At 42.4% G+C, this 16857-nt stretch overlaps 1 protein-coding gene across 3 annotated transcripts in view; it reads right to left on the bottom strand.

Moving 5' to 3' along the window:
* LOC108887585 (collagen alpha-1(XIV) chain) overlaps window positions 1-16857 on the bottom strand; it is a 157365-nt gene that overhangs the window by 76104 nt on the left and 64404 nt on the right. For all 3 annotated transcript variants that reach the window (XM_018683034.2, XM_018683038.2, XM_018683037.2), the window contains 10 exons: window positions 12918-13067; window positions 11105-11179; window positions 8066-8205; window positions 6881-7004; window positions 5375-5518; window positions 5066-5230; window positions 4949-4987; window positions 4057-4195; window positions 3764-3906; window positions 3533-3642 (listed from right to left, as the gene is read on the bottom strand). In XM_018683034.2, the coding sequence (XP_018538550.1) occupies window positions 3533-3642; window positions 3764-3906; window positions 4057-4195; window positions 4949-4987; window positions 5066-5230; window positions 5375-5518; window positions 6881-7004; window positions 8066-8205; window positions 11105-11179; window positions 12918-13067 (1229 nt within the window). The remainder of the gene's footprint in view (window positions 1-3532; window positions 3643-3763; window positions 3907-4056; window positions 4196-4948; window positions 4988-5065; window positions 5231-5374; window positions 5519-6880; window positions 7005-8065; window positions 8206-11104; window positions 11180-12917; window positions 13068-16857) is intronic.

Below are 16857 nucleotides of genomic sequence, written 5' to 3'. Positions count from 1 at the left end.
AGCCATTAGAAACTCTGCAGGTTCTATGAGCTGTGGTAGAACAGCGCCCTCTTCCTGTGAGGTGCTGTAAATTCAACCTTCACAGAGACGAGCACAGCACTCACTCATCAACATTCATTTTTCATCTCTATCACTGAGCAGGTTGACAACACACAAAATAAAAAGACGCAAATAAACATCAAACATTAAATTACAAATAAAAGGATGGAGCATAGTTTAAAAAAACCATTAAAAACAGATGCATACAAGCAGACATGACATCAAATTAAACTCTATAATATCAAACAGACCTGTTCTGTTTGTTTACAGCAGTAACACAATGCTTTACAGTTAATGTGGTGACATGATGTGGGTGTTAAAATGCTCCACAACACACCACCATTTAGTAATAATTCCAGATGAAGCAGCAGCAGCTAGTTACATGTGTTTTAAGACAGAGCACAAATAAAGTCAACAGGAAGTCCCAAATAAACATTAACTTCATAAGGAGACTGCCGGGTTAATAACAACCAACGAAATGCTTTACAATTTTAAAACACACACACACACACACACACAGATTTAACTGCACATCCTCTTGAATGAATGATAAACAAATGAAATACAAAATGCTGTGTGTGTGTGCTAATACTGCCAGTATCAAATGTCAAAGCAGCACGAGCTCGTGTTTAAAATGCCCTTACAGAATCATGACAGAGCACATTTACAGCTTACTTTAGCACTTGAGCTGGAACCGGGACAAAAATCCTCCGAGCACGTGGAGCTGAAACTAAAATTACCTCCCTGAGTGGCGCTGCTGTTTATAATTACACACACAGGTAGAACTGTCGCCATGGCGGACAAGTGCCAAACTGTGAGGTGGATGAAACGCTGCCCGTCTGTGCCGAGTGGCTCCTCAACACCATTAAACCTCCTCTAACTCTAACACACCACCAACCTGCTGTCAGTCTGTCTTATTGGCTTCAGAAGCTGCACACACACACACACACACACACACACACACACACACACACACACACACACACACACACACACACACACACATCTGACCTTATTAAGCTTGTCTTTGTGAGACAGGAAAAAGAAAAGTTAAAAGAGTTAAAAGTTTATTCTCGTTTGTTTTGTGAACTTTTTTTTGAGCATCTCAGTCTGTGTGTGTGTGTGTGTGTGTGTTTCTCTATTTTCCCTTTATTTTATTTCAATCACTCTTCTACAGGCTACAATTAAAATTCACAACAGTGCAAATTAAATTGTTAAAATGTTCTATGTTTGTCCTGGCACAGAGAATATTCAAAAACACAAAACACACACACAAGCAGCTCTAAAGAAAACAGGCCATAAACCTAAAAAGTCTGCTCTGTAATTTTGATTCTGTATTTCTAAATTTAACTGTGACATATGAGCATGGCTGAAGTTGGCTCGTGACGCTCGTGTTTCTACTTTACGTGACACCAGAAGAGAAGAGTTTCCACTTTGCCTTGTTGTGTTTAGATCAGAGGAAATAAATGCAGCATTTTATTCTTAGGTGTGCATCCAGAGAGAGAGAGAGAGAGGGAGAAATGACTTTTACCGTTTACTGCTTAGCATCCTCAGATGATTATAGTCTAGTAAATTACACAGCTTTACAAACAGCAGGATCCAGACTACTAATACAACCTCAATACCCTGCAGTAATGAGATTCATTTCCATGGCAGCAATCACAGAGTCAGAGAAGATGTGACTTTGTTTGACAGCCTGATGTCTCCTTTGGTTAATGTTCTGTTGCATTTGGAAATAAACAGTAAGTAAAGTGAAAGGAGACATCACTGGAGTTTAAATGAAGCCGACTGAACTGTTACAGGTGTACAAACTAGAATTACCGCCTTATGGTTGTTACCTTTAAGGCCAAAAAACATGATTTGTGTGGTCACAGAGACCTTGACCTTTGACCTCTGACCACCAAAATGTGATCACTTCATCCCTGAGTCTGAGTGAACGTTTGTGCCAAATTCACAGAAACTCCCTCAGGACGTTACTGAGATCTGAGACTGTGAATACCTGGCAACAGCGCCTCCCACTGGCTGGAGGAGTAAAGTGAGGTTTACTCCACAGAGTAACAGTATCATTATCAGTCGTTCATGTTAATGGCAGTGACTAATGTTCGAGTACAATAACAGCAGAGCTACCAGGACTTGTTGACAGTCATTGTTATGTGCTGTGACTGTGTTCAAGTTCACTGCTGCTGTGAAACATGTTGTAAATGTCAGAGTGAGTTTTCATACAAACAGAGATGAACTCCCTCAGCAGGGAATCAAACTGAGTGTAGGTGCACAACAGGAGGCCTGGATGTCACTGTATCCTCTTACATTGTGTTTATGATAATCCGGAGTAAAAACTCTTGTGTGCTACTGATCATCCACAACAACTTAGTTACTGGGATTGTTATTGTTTATAGGTTAAATTTCTGTTAAATAAGGTGTCACTGGGAGACTAGCAAAGGATCCTCTGGGTCCTGTGGTCTCCATGGATCTGGATCGTGCTGGTGGGGAGGGGGGCTGTTGTGGCTGATCAGTGTAGACCTGTCCGATAGGCTCTGCAGGTGCTGGTCCTCTACGATTATAAACTCCACAATACAGTGGCAGAGACTGGTGCAAGCGGGCACACACACACACACACACACACACACACACACAGAGGTAACAGAAAAGGTGAAAAGGTAAGCAGGATAAGCTCTGCTGACAGCGAGCAGACAGAAGTGACTGCAGATCAGTCAGCGAGTCCCTGAGCACTGACACACTGACACTAACACAAGACAACTGCGAGCAGGTTCAGGCTCAGGGCATGACTCAACTACAGTCAGCCTGTCAGGACTCCAAATACCGACTCACTGCTCAGCTAGGTTTTAGATAAGACAAGAACCAGAGCAATGGAGGGAAGAGGAGGAGGAGGAGGAGCAGAGAGAGGCAGTGAACTAATGCAGTCAGTCAGTTGTTCTGTCAGTAAAACAACCAGGTTAGGAAGTCAACCAAATAAGTAAGCAGTAAGCAAACATGTCAGTCAGTCAGTCGGTAAAACGAGCAGCCTGTGACTCATTTACTTCAAATCAGCTGAGGCCGGTCTGCATTCAGAAAAAGAAGTGATGGGACAGATGTTTAATATCAGGGAACAGCATTTTGAGCTTCACTGTAAGGACATGTAGTGTAATCACCTCTCTAACAACCGTTTGGCTGCTCGAGTCCTTTCCATCCATCCATACATCACTCAGAGTCACTCACTGTTATAAATCTTGCCAGGTAAATGTTTTTTCTCGGGAAACGGTCTCATACCACACGTGACGCTACAGAACAAAATCCAGGAACAACACCCGTCACTGACGCTCAGGATGTGTCAGCTCACTGCACAAACTGCAGCCTCTGCATCACTTATGAACCATGACGTCCTGATAAAGATTTTGAGGCTGAGATACAAATTCATTTTAAGTCTGTCAGTGAGTCTGACAGATGATGAGTCAGTCTGTGAGCGAGTAGTTCGTCAGACAGGAGTGATTCTGACCTTGTGGAAGCTGCCGTAGAAGAGCTTTTGGATCTCTGGACCCTCAAAGGTCACCGTCTGAAACTCTCCTTTGTAGTCGTTGTTGAAGAACGTCAGAGTCTTTCCTCCGTCTGCAGGGAGACACACAAACTAAAACTACCACCACAAAATAAAACATATACTGAACACACTAAATATGTCAGATTACTCCTCATGGTGAGTGCTCGTGTTGGAGTTTATTTCCTGACTCACTGTCCAGGATGACTCCAACCAGCGGCTCGTTGTTCTTGTTGAGGATCTCCCAGAGGGCAAAGGGCTCCTCAGGCGTGTTGGGCAGCAGTCTGAACAGCAGGGTGATGGTGTAGTCAGAGGGAAGGCCCTCAGGATGGATGAACCTGTGTCAGAAATAGAAACCTCAGACCCAGGTAAATATTGTGAAGCCCTCTTGGTTATGATCTTTCCAGGGCTGAACAGTTGGATTGTGGGTTCCAGGCAGAAGAATAAAGCATGTGATACATAAGGTGCAGGTACAAACGTGAACATACCTGGTTGGCTGTGCCAGCAGTGCGTCACTGTGCAAGTGGAAGCAGGGGAAGGTGTTGAAGGTGCCAGGTACCATGGAAACGCCAGAGACGCTACTGTACCGATTCTCCACCAGCCCAAACAGCTCCATCATCCGGAAACCTAACGACACGGAGGAATTTAATTTAACATCATTTCAAATCAGGGCTCAGACCACTGAATGATTTATTGGAGTGTGGACAAAAAAAAAGTGAGAAAGTCATTAATGCAACATTTACCTTTTTACCTTTTCATGAAATGAACCCTGTTGTGATAAGACTTACTTCTCTACAGGAGTCCTGCTGATCTTATCATTTCATGCACTTTTTGATTTGTGATGTTTCTGTTATCACAGTAATAACTGCAGCAATTACCTTCTGTTTCTCTGCACTCTTGTTGATCTGCACACAGACTTTAAAGAAAACAAGGACATGTTTGTGTGGAGAGAGTCTGTGTTTCTGAGCTGTGTTTGATTTCTGCGTGACTTGTGGCAACTTGGTAACACCAGTATTCAGGCCTTTTTATGAAACCAGATGTCAGAGGAAAAAGGAAAGCAATTAGAGGAGCAACTCAGAAAGCTCACCCATTAGCTGTTTGTAAAGGGCTGCTGTTGTTGAGCCCACCTCCACATGTTTTTCTCCTCATCCTACTTTAAACACTCATGCAAATGAGAGTGAAATAGATTCTGTCTGTTTAAGGGTGTTGAAAATGAGCAAACACAGCTGTAATACTTCTGAATGTCTTGCTCATCCTCAGGGTATTCAGGGTACTCAGTGCGAAAACAAAGAAAACAGTGCAGCAGATTTCTATACTTTTTCTTATCAATACTCCAAAGCACGACACACTGGCTGCAATAAAATGTGTGTGAACTCTTACCTGGTGTTGTGCTGCCGCTCATTGGAATCGATGGACAAGCTGAGAAAAGAAGAAGATGTGTTTGATTAAGACAAACCTTCATCCATAAGGTGCTCTGTTCCAGCTCTGGTTACTTACTGGCAGTGGCAGCTTCACACACAAAGGTCACCAGCTTCTCTTCGATCTTCTTGAAGGCGTCCAGGTCGTCCACGAAGAAGACGTGTCTGTCGCTGGGTTTGCTGGCGATGCTCACCAGCTCGCCGTAGTCAGCGTCAGCAAAGCCGATAGCAAACACAATGTAACCTTTACAGGGAGACAGAGAGCAAACAACTCAACCGTCTTCACCAAATACGAAGCAGCGACTCCACAGGACAGAAATCATGTCATTAAATGAGCTGTAAAGTTTTATCATTCTCATATTCTGATGACCAAACTGGATCTCCTGACCTTCCATCTGCATCTCCTTGGAAACTTTGTTGACATCGTCCTGGGATCGACCGTCTGTGAGGACCACGAGGACGTTGGGGATTCCTCTCCTGACTCCTCCCTCCGCCGTGAAGATTTTTTCCTTCACATGCTGGATGGCTCGACCTGGTTGGACAGACAGTCACCCATCAAACCAAACGAGTGATACTAAAAATGATAATAAATTATTATTACTTCTGTATTTAGGCTCCTTGAAACAGACAGGACACAGGTCAGAGATCAGAGAAGAGGAACGGCCTCCAAACAACAGTTCTGCCTCACATTAAACTTTTTCCTTTACTTTTCGCCGGGAGGTGAAGCCCACCCACATGCTGACGTTGCTGTTAGGCTGTAGGGTTTTCATTTGGTGCCAGTTAAATTGCTGCATCTGAAATCCATGCTGCAGTAACCTTTGTAGTCAGCTAAAGACCTCTAAGCTGCTGCTGCAGTGGAAGACGTGTTTGTCCTCCATGTGACACCTACAGTTTGTGACACAAACTGAAACCTCTGATGAGTCGCTGCTGAAGTTTATCTGGAGACCTTATCAACAGCTCAGTTTTCATACAAATTAATTCACAGCATTTATGTTCATTTATGTTGCAAAGGGAATGAAAGAAACCAGCAACATCTGGAAGTAACAGGTTTTTCTTTGGGATGTGATGGAGGATGGACCACAGGGCTTCTTGTCACATTTCCATAAAGTAATCAAGTGGCACCAGTTATTTGAAACAGATCCAGTAATCAACCTGTCCAGGCCTGTGGGAACACTGGGAAATGGATTCTTAATTGCAGCGTTGCAGATTGAGGTGATCGAGCGCTCTTAAACTCCCCAAACTGCTGCTTCCTGATAGAAAGAAGGATTAGTGTTTTACAGTGTGACATTAGCAGTGGGAGAATTTCTCCCCAGCAGTGACGCTGTTACAAATCTGTTTTCTGCAGCGTCGTCCCTGCAGGAGAAACTGGCTGTGCTGCTTTGTAAACACTGATTAATGACTACACCTCTCGCTGCTTCCCCACAGACTTCCTCTCATTACACACACACACACAGAAATATAGGCTTCTGTGCACTTGCATATGTACTAGATTGTAGGTGTGAATACAAACACACACACACACGTTCTTACATACACGTCTTATATGAGTGTTAGCATGAAAACACATGTTCACACAGGACAGAAAGTGCAAATATATAATTTGCACACATACATTGACAAAGCAGTCGCACGCAGATTTAATTATCTGTTCTCTTTAATTGAATGTGTGTGTGCATGTGTTAGACTGTTGATTTGTGTCACACAGGTGTCTGTTCCGTCTGCCCGTCTGTCTTGGATTGAGAGGTGATTTCTTCTGGGGAAAAGTTGGATTTTATCGGCTGCAGTCACGCTCTTTGTCCACTGTGTGTTCCTGACACACTCCTGAATCTCTACCACGCTGCCATAACAAATTCAGCCATAAGCAGCAGTCTGTCTCTGCTCTGTCTGTACTCACCCGTCTTGGTGTTTCCTCCCTTGTAAGAGATCCTGTTGATGGCCTCCAGCAGTCGCTCCTTGTCGCCGTATGAGTTCAGCTTAAACTCGGTCCGGGCGTCGTCACTGAACTGGACCATAGCCACCTGTCACAGAGAACAGGAGGATAACTAATCAACATCAAGACAAAAACACAGATTCAGAAACACAGAAAGACATTTTTCTACATATAAAGCAATGCAGATACTTTTGGCTTCACATGCTACAGCTGCCAGATCTTTAAGTGACATAGAAGACAGAGAAGTTCAATTCACTTCAAATATCTTGACACCTGGCTCAGTGACAGTGTTTTACTGCCCTCTCTGGTTCAAAGTGTAAAGCCTGTTTCACCAGCGTCAGCAGTGATATCACGATGTACTTTAAAACATTTTGATTTCATCCACGTCCTGCTGACAACAGAACACCCTGAAGCCTCACCTGTGTGTGGAAGAACAGCGCCCTCCACCTTTTTATCCTGAGAAACTCAGACTGTTTACAGGAAGCGAGCTGATGATTCAAAATCAATGTGATTGCGATAAAAGCCGACCTGAGCCTGATTTCAGTCCTTGCTGTTGTGACTGAGCGGAGCTTGGATCACCGCAGAGAAAAGAGGAACAGCGACAACACATAAATAAACTAAGCACACGGCAGAAACTGAGCTCTGTGATGCAGAGAATAAAAATGAGTTGTTTCATCAGTGAACTGGGCTGTGGCCACCTGGGATACCACAGAGGAATATTCTTTATTTGTACAAAACAAAAAACATGAATGAGAGCAGCACAGCAGAGCTCGTTTTAAAGAGCGCTGCTGCTGTAGAACTTAGAACAAGAATCTGAACAGAGTTTCGACCACCAGGGAACACAGGGGGAATACTGATTATATGTAAATGACTCAGTATAAGATATCTGCTGCTAGTTTGTCCTACAAAGTGCCTTTTTCATGAGTTACACTGTATTTTAATGCTGTTTAACAACAGTGTCGGGTGGTTGGTTTTAGATGTAGAGAGCCATGAAATTCAGGCCTGGACTGACTTTGTGGATTTGTCCTGGTCAGTGCAGAGGGATCCAGGATGTGAGAGGGCTCAGAACCGGCTGTCATCAATAAATAAGAAAAGCTGCCGACTACAGGAAGTGAACTGTACAGCGTTCATGACAGCGTCCGGTGGTACCTGCGTGCCATCCGGGCCGATCCTGTCCAGAGCTCCGGTGGTGCTGTACAGGAAGCGGATGATCTTCAGGAAGTTGTCATCACCGATGCTCCAGGAACCATCAACCAGGAAGACCAGGTCAGCTTTGGCCGCCTTACAGACTAGACATACAGAGAGAGGGGGGTGGGGGGGTGGAGGTCAGGAGAAAAGACAATCTGATGAGAAGGAACAACAACAGCAAACTGTTTACAGCTGTGTATTTTCCATTTTCTATCTCCATCTCCCATCAGAGGCGGTTTTGTTGACAAGGACGAGATGACAGAAGAAAAACAGAGAGGACAGACAGTGAAACACAGAGGGTGAGCTGGAGGAGGACGTAGATGAATGACAGAAGGACGATGATGAGAGGCAGCAGAATGTTATGTGGCTTTAAATCCAAACATCTCATTCCTTCATATTCACATGGTTGTAAAAAATATTCAAGTGAATATTTGTACTCATATGAATGATATATATATAGATATAGTTAATGTTAATATTTCTTACCAAACATTTCACTCAGATACTAAACTGAGGGTTGGTATTTCTGCTCATAACCATTTAATATAATGTGTGAAGTGAAGTTCTGAAATACTTTCAAGAAAAAAATGGAAGCTTCTCTGTCTGTTGTTGCTGTTATTGATAAGTTGCTCTGTCTTTCTCTCGGCTCATTCATTTCTCTCTTTTCTTTGCTTCTTGTCTTTGTTGAACTAGTTTTCTAACTTCCCTCTCATTTCTGATTCATCAACGTTCAAATAAACAAACGAGGAGTTGATTTTGATGGATGGCAGCTCAGGAATAAAAGGAAATCAGCTTTTGAGCAAAGTAAGACTTTGATTGATTAGACTTGAAGAGGTTTTGACTCGTAAACGATTGAAACTGTGTTAAACTCATTAAATGCAAAACACAGAGTTGCCTCTGTTGCTCTTCACCAGTCATTCCAATCACTTTCTTTTCTCCTCTCATAAAATCACATTTAAGGGTCAGCTGGTGCCGGATTGATCTGGAGACAGCTTTAATTCTGTCATCTGCTCTTTGTTTACTGCAGACCTTTACTTCATAAACCACATACTTGAAAAAAAAAACATTTTCTTTCACAATAAAAGCCCGCCCTGCGGCTGGCATTAATCATGTTTTCTGAGGGGAGAAGAACGAATACAGATTTATTCTAAGTTCTCAGTTCTTCAGCCGCTGTGATTGTACTGTCATACTGAAACCTCCAGTAAATCTGAGAGAGGGACTGAGGCAGCAAGTTCTGAAAAGAAAGAGTGGATGAGAAAAAGGAGGAAGAGTCAGAAGAGCTGACAGGTTGTGGATTAAAACATCTTACAGGCAAAGGAAAAGAAATTTTAAATCCAGTTCATGACAGGGTCGACATACAGCTTCACAGCTGATGCACTTAAACGCATCGCCAGGCCAACTAGAAAGAGTTCCAGCTGGAAAAAGGGAACAATGTCTGATCCTGCAACAGAGCCAGGTTTTTATACAACGATCTAAAGTACATGTTTTGCTGTGAATGTCAGGTTTGTCATGGATTATCATTTGCTTTATAGAATAAACCACAATACTACACATGGTTTAAAAACAGATCCTGTAGTTATTCATGAAGGTTTTACAGTGAACTCCACCAATATATGTCCAGTGTTCAATGTATACATTTGTTCTGTATAATGTGAGCTCTGTGTGTCTCTGTTGGGGCCTGTTTATTGCAGCTACACCTTCATTCATAAAACCAGAGTCATAAGAACATGAAGTCGTTTCTATCATTTGAAAAACTTCTTTTACCGAGCCACTGAAAACTCAAATATTCCTTTAAAGACAGAGGGAGCATCAGTGTCAGTGTTGATAAGACACAGACTGTACACACTGCTTCCTGTACCTCAGCTTCTTTCTTCCTTTTCCACTCAGATATAAAAGAGCGACGCCGTGGTTTGAAAAAGAAACTGTTGATGTGGCGACAGAAATGTGAAGAATGTGAATTACAGATCCAGGACTAACGAGGTTTCCATTTATTTTAAATGACCTTCGTCTTCTGTTGAAACTTTTCCTCTGTAATTACATGTTATCAGACGTTATCAGTGCAGCTGGAATAGAAAATGATCACTGATGTCTTCAAGCATAAATACGGAGAACAGATAAAGCTTATTTACTCTACACTTACAGATCCAGTGCAGACTGACACACCTCAAACTCTTCACTTTGTTAAGTCACCAGTCTCATTTTGATTGATAGAAAATGAACGATGAGCTAATCTGAGCCTCTGAGTCCGAGACGTCACTGCACAGCAGAGAAAACACTTTCACTGAGGAAACTATTCAGAGAGAAAACACTCAGATAGCAACATTTCTGCTGACTATTGCTGAACAACTGTTTTCATTTATTTTGTTTGCTCGCCTTTGTGTCGCCTGAAAAATGTTTGTTTGATTATTGTTTTATATTTCTTGGATTAATTAGATATTAAAATTAGATTTCTAAAGATGACAGTTATCATTTCCATGCACCGCGAGCAGAAAATAATGTTTTTTTTCTGACATCTACCGACAATCCATCCAAATGAAACGTGGCTCTGGTCTGATTTGCACGCGGTCGATGTGGAAAATTGACTTTGCAGATATTTTCTTCCTCATATTGAAACCTATCACGTGTACAGAATGTGTCTGGCTGATTAATATAGTTTCTTGTGATTCTCCAGCTTTGACGGATGTACTCTCATGGCGACGTGTCATAAAAATATTCCCCATTACTAAATATTCTACTAAATATCTATCTTTGGCGTTTATTGTGATCATACTGCAGTGAAGTCCCTTGAACTGAACGTTAGTTTATCTGTCACAGTCTCAACACAGCTCCTGAGACGCAAATATGATGAAAGCTGTTTTCACCTTTTCATGTGACAGACTGAGCTGCGTCCTCGATATCATCAACAGTCGTAATCATCACAGTGAGGTCCGTGAAACCGAAACAAACGCGTCAAATAACCGACTGAAAGCGAGACAACAGGAAGGTGAAATCAGCTCTTACCTTCTTTGGCCGGGGGGATTGTGGGTAGCGGGGTGGTGGTGGGGGGTTTGGTCGGCGCCGGGGTCGGGACGGGTACTGCACAGACAGAATAAACAACACACACACACACACACAAACATGAGGACGTGAAAAGCTGCAATTACGAGCACATTAATCTTAAAACAATCACCACGTGCTGTGTCACCTCCAGATGAAATTCCCCATCCAAAAGACAAATGAAACAGTTCAAACACAGCTGAGGAGAGAACCAAGCCTCAGACAGACCACACAGTCACATGTGTAACATACAGAAAGTGTAAAATAACTACGTTCAGCTCTGTGATTTCAGCTCCTGTATAATTTGACAGAATGATCACAGTGTCAGTCTAAATCAAACTGTTTGCTTTCAGATCCTTACCTTTATTCTGAGTGAGTGTGGTACATACATACACACACATGCAGTTTATTCATTCGCTGCTGTTTAGGCAGTAAATCAGCTGCCTGAGGCTGTGAATTACTTGTGATGGCAGGTAGGGCGCGCTCAGCAGCGGCTGCCTGCAGCGACGGGGATAGTCATTTGGAGAAAAGGCTCTGGCTTTCATTTGCATCAAAACAAAGCAATAAATCATGGTGGAGTCTCTCTGCAGAGCTACAGTACAGAGGGGAGCAGCTTCCAGCAAACAAATACCTGCTCTCTCTTTATTCCTTCTTTTCTTTTATCTTGGTGATTACTTCTTTTTCTTGCTTTCACTTCTTCAGCCTGCCGTCTCTTTAAACACTCACTTCCTGTCTCTTATTGTCTTTTCTTCCATCTCTTCACCTCCCTTCTTTGTCTTCACTTCATTGTACCACAGACATGAACTTGCAGAAGCTCTAAATCTGCTCCTAAAAGCGAATCCATGTCAGGAAACATTACACCTGCTGTGATTTTTGTCAAAATTGAAATAATAATTGTCTGGCAGAGCAGGGAGGCCTTTACAAATAAATGAACACCTTCAGATACAATATCACACAGGAACAAAATAACTTGTGCTTTCAGTGTCAGCTATTACACTTTACATCTCAGGCATGTTAACATTCATTTTCACTCTCAAACGAGGTTTAAACAGTTGGTTTGCACTGAAGCTAGAGGATAAAATGTTCCTGTAAGTGACGGCTGAAACAATTAAAAAAGGGAGAATTTACTTTTTAGTCCTGGAAGATTTCACTGCACGATGCTTCATGAAAAAGAAAAAAAACTGCCCACCCGCCCCGGCACCCTCCCTCCCTCCCTCCCTCGGCTCCACACAGTGGGTCTTGATTAGTGTTTGGGGCTGCCGGTGTAGAACAAACGGCTCACTCTGAAAAGAGGGAAGAGGATTCAGCTCTCATCGCTCCCCTGAGGATAAAAGACGTTTTATGTTGAAAATGACGTGATCGTCCTCCCAGCCTGTATCGGGCTTCTTTTCTACGCGGTGACAGATGACAGCGGTTTGTGTGCGAGTGTGTGTGTTTGTCAGGCTTGTGTTTCTGCTATACTGTTATTATGACACACGCATTTAAGTCGGAGTTTGGCACGTCGTATGGAGGAGGTAAAGGACTTCTAGGTGTGTGAGCTGTGAGACAACCACACATACAGCGAGAGAGCTGTATACAGTGTTTGCCAGCTCATCAGCTCTGAAACGCCTCTGAATGTCATTTTAATCCCAAAGCTGCACCAGTTTCCAGTTCTCTCACTGAGGTCTGGATGAATCAGCTACAGCAGATGATCCTACACCTATTAACTCCTCTCTAAACAAAGAAAAAACAACCAGTATAGAAAGCGTTACATGCCAGTGTGTGTGTCTGTACTTACGTGTCTTTTCAACAGCAGTGACTGCAGGTCCTTCAGTGCCGTCCTGCAGCTGAGCGTACACACTGATCTTATACTGTGTGTTGGGCTTCAGGTTGTTGAAACAGTGTCTGCTGGTTCCTCCGCTCAGCTTCGTCTCCTGCTTCTGACCATCTGCAGGAAAAAGAAGAGAGATCACCTCCTTATCGTCCTGGAGCGGCTGATGACCTGTACATTTATCACACCAGGCCTCTCATCAAAAACAGATCATTATCAGTGTATTGATTTTGTTCTGCCTCAGCTGTGAGACAGACAGAAGATGAACACTTACAGATTGAAAAATTCACTAATGTTCACAACAGCTCACTTTGAGTTGACCAGACTCCACAGGCAGATGGTGTTAAAAGGCCACTACAGGACAGACGTGCTAATGTGCTTTCAGACTGGTGAAGAGCTCATTATTTGCTCACTAAAACAACACACAACTGTGAGTCATTACGATGACCTTCCATGAAGAAAGATGGAGGGAGCTGATTAACATATAACACAGAACAGTGACGGACTCTGAGTGTTTTGTTTTCACTTTTCTCTTTCAGAATGAGAGGTTTCAAACTTCTTACAGTACGACTGTTGTTTTGTTTTTTTGTCAGCAGCTCAGTTTGTGTTTCTGCCTCTGCTAAAACAGAATAAAACTAAACTTTCAGCAGTCAGGAATAACTGACAGACCAAATCCAATTACTGAAAAAAAACACTCTATGCTGGTGGTCGAGGTCGACTGGCAATATGTCAAATATATTTTTAAGAAAAACTTGTTATTCACAAAACACCATGCATTCACTTCTGCAACTTCATCACAGGGGGCAGGTGGAACATTTTAATGAGTTAAAAAGCTGCAGCTGTGCCAATTATTACAACTGAAGCTTGTAATAAAACAACATTCAAACAGAGGGATTTTACCACCACACAGGTGATGCATTGATAGAAATCAAAAGTCAGTTGAGCTCCTGCAGGAAGGAAACAGCTGAGACACTTCCCAGTGATTCTTTAGCTTCCAAAGCATCAGTGAGATTGAGATTTCACAGTTTGTTGTATCTGATGTGAAGGAGAGACGTGTGTATTGAAAAAGTCTGACACTCCTTTTTCCTGGCAATGTAAAAACACACATCAGTGAGAAAATGATTTTCACAATGGCTCAATAATTTGTGGAGGTCAATGTAGTTCCCAGTGTAGAAACCCTGATACGTGTGTGTCTTGTTTTCAGCATGCAGGACAAGTTCACATCATTTCCCTCTCCTCCCTGCAGCAGACACACTTCTCTGGTAATTATTTACCAGCTGCACAAACATAAATCCTCATTTAGCTCTATTGTGTGTTGAGAGGACTAATACCTCGGAGCTCCCTGAAGAAACATGAGGGAACTGCAATAATATGTGGCTTTTATGTGACATTAATGATGGCAGTGTTGTTGCTGGAGGCCTAAAGGTGATGAATAACAGCCATTACTCTGCTGTCTGGTGGATGACGGCTGTATTAAAAGTCAATCTTACCTTTGAGGTGGTGACTGAATAGTGGACGTGTGCAACTGAATCGAGGGCCACGCCATCTGTTGTTTGATGTTATTTTGATGTGCTGGAGTGTGTAACCAGTTTCAAACAAATAGGAAAATACACAATTATTTCTGTTGGCTCTGAGCCCGGTGGCTGCGCACAATCACAACTGAGAAAATGACTTTAATAACTGCGAGGCTGCTTTGTGGAGGTGACTTTGGTGCAGAGTCTTTTTTAACAGCTGAAGTAAGAGATGAATACATCAAAGTATGTCAAAGAGGATCTTATGATGAGTTTAATAAAGACTCTGGAGGTAATCTGAAGACATTAAGCAGAAATTTAAGGGTTTAAAGCAGGTAAAGTTCGTAAAGGGCAGACGTCTGTAATTTTCCCCTCTATGTCCAACATTTCAGTACATTAAGTTTGACTATTACAGCCTGATTTTTACAAGTGAAATCTCTCTGCATGGTGAAGTACTGTGCTTTATTTCAAAACAGTGAATCAAGGATTTTGTATATTTTTGGTGTTGTACCTTCCAGAAATGATATTTAAACAGAACTAATGTAATGTTGTTAATTAATGTCTTTGACACGTCACAAATAAACGGATACTGAACGAGTCAGTATGTCGTTATCGGCTCTCTCAGCACTGTCTCCACCTGTGCTGACTCCAGCTTTATCAGTCTGTTTCCTGGCTCTGTTCACACTCTCACAGCTCCTGGTTTAGACTGGACAAAGACTGTGGTCTGGTTTAATTCCAAAAAAAGATCACTGTGACTTCAGACGCAACCTGTTTATTTCTATTTAACTAAAACCGTCTTTCCCCAACTTTAACCACAGTGCTTTTGTTGTCTACACCACAGTCGGGACTGTGGACGTGAACCTTAGTCTTTGGTGTCACTTTCTATAATTACTACCATTACACTTCCTATAAAATATATAAGCTGTTGTAGTATTTTGCTGCCAGAGTGCAAAGGCCACTTTAACAGCACTGAAATCATCATCACAGAAACCACAGAAAACTCCTGCGTCAAAACTAAGATGAAGTAAATCTTTATATTTCCAGGGTAACATGATTAAATCTGTATTTTTCATTACCTGAATTTTTAAAAACAGATGTGTCACTGCAGGACTTCCTGTCTGTCTTCCTGTTACTAGAGGCTTCATCAGACCAGAGGTGGACATCACTGAATGACTGATGTCTGATATGTAATAAAAGGCCAACTCATTTGTCATGTCTCCATAAACGTTAGGCCCAAAGAAGCTCATTTAACGGCACTTGGACAGACACCAGTGGAAGAGAGTAGGAGTGGAAAATAAAGTAGCTGGACATGTATATTAGTTTATATTAGTTATAGTAGTTTGGTGAATCACTGAGGCTTCTGCTCTTTCACTGTTTCTGTCACCAGGAGAAACTAGAACACAAACACAGCTACTGACTTCACAAACAAGGTCAGAGGTATCTTAGAAAACACTTTGAAGTAACATTTAAAGACTTGGGTTTGATTGTCGTTGACGTCTTTGGTGACTCACACACACACACACACACACACACACTGAGCTTCAAATAGAAACACTTCTTCTCACAATCAGAGAACAGGCTGCAGGTGCAACCTTGATGGGAAGAAACAAATTCTACATATTCCTCCTCTTGTTTTCTTAGAACAGACAACATGTTGTATTCACTGACGTCTCTGCACAGAGAAAAGCTGATTCCAGGACACTTGGCAGCCATAATACTGACCTTTTGTCCTTTTCCCTGTATTCTACCTCACACAGCAAATGTAAATGTCACCCGAGCTGCAATCCGTGAGCCTTCCTCGTCCACAGAGCGGCTCAGTGTGTGATTGCAGAGCTAAACCTTTAAGACTGTCAGCACGTCTCTGATGGGATACAACAATATCTTTGTCATTTCAGCCTGTTTAGAGATTCAGAAAATTGGACACTCTCTCTGTGCTGCATACTGAAACTCCCACTAATGAAAGCATGCGAGTATGAATGAGCCACCAACCCTCCCTCCCAACCCCCCCTCTCCTACCAGCGCAGAAATGCAGCGTAGGAGCTTGATGGGAAAATCTGAGGAGGAGAATTACAGCTGAACGTCGAGTATTACGTACCCCTCTTTCTAGATGATGTAGCACTAGTGATGCACGGTCACGTTAAATAACCTTGTCAGGCTCAGCTTATATTCCACCAGATAATCCACAGAGCCACGAGTGTGGCAGGAGAGGAGTGAACGCATTTTATTAGCATTTTATTACATCTCCCTCCTATATGGAGGTCTAGGTGCTCTTATTACCTCAGAAGGAGGAATTTGTTACGCAGCTAGCCCATTAAAAACACAATAAAAACACACTCATGGTAAAATCCTTTCTAAAGGAAACTTCCAACATCTTGACAAATAAACTTGTTTACCAT

Source organism: Lates calcarifer, linkage group LG3 (assembly GCF_001640805.2).
Source record: "Lates calcarifer isolate ASB-BC8 linkage group LG3, TLL_Latcal_v3, whole genome shotgun sequence".
NCBI lineage: Eukaryota > Metazoa > Chordata > Actinopteri > Centropomidae > Lates > Lates calcarifer.
Note: the sequence above shows the minus strand (reverse complement) of the source record. Positions and strands in the feature narration are given on the sequence as shown.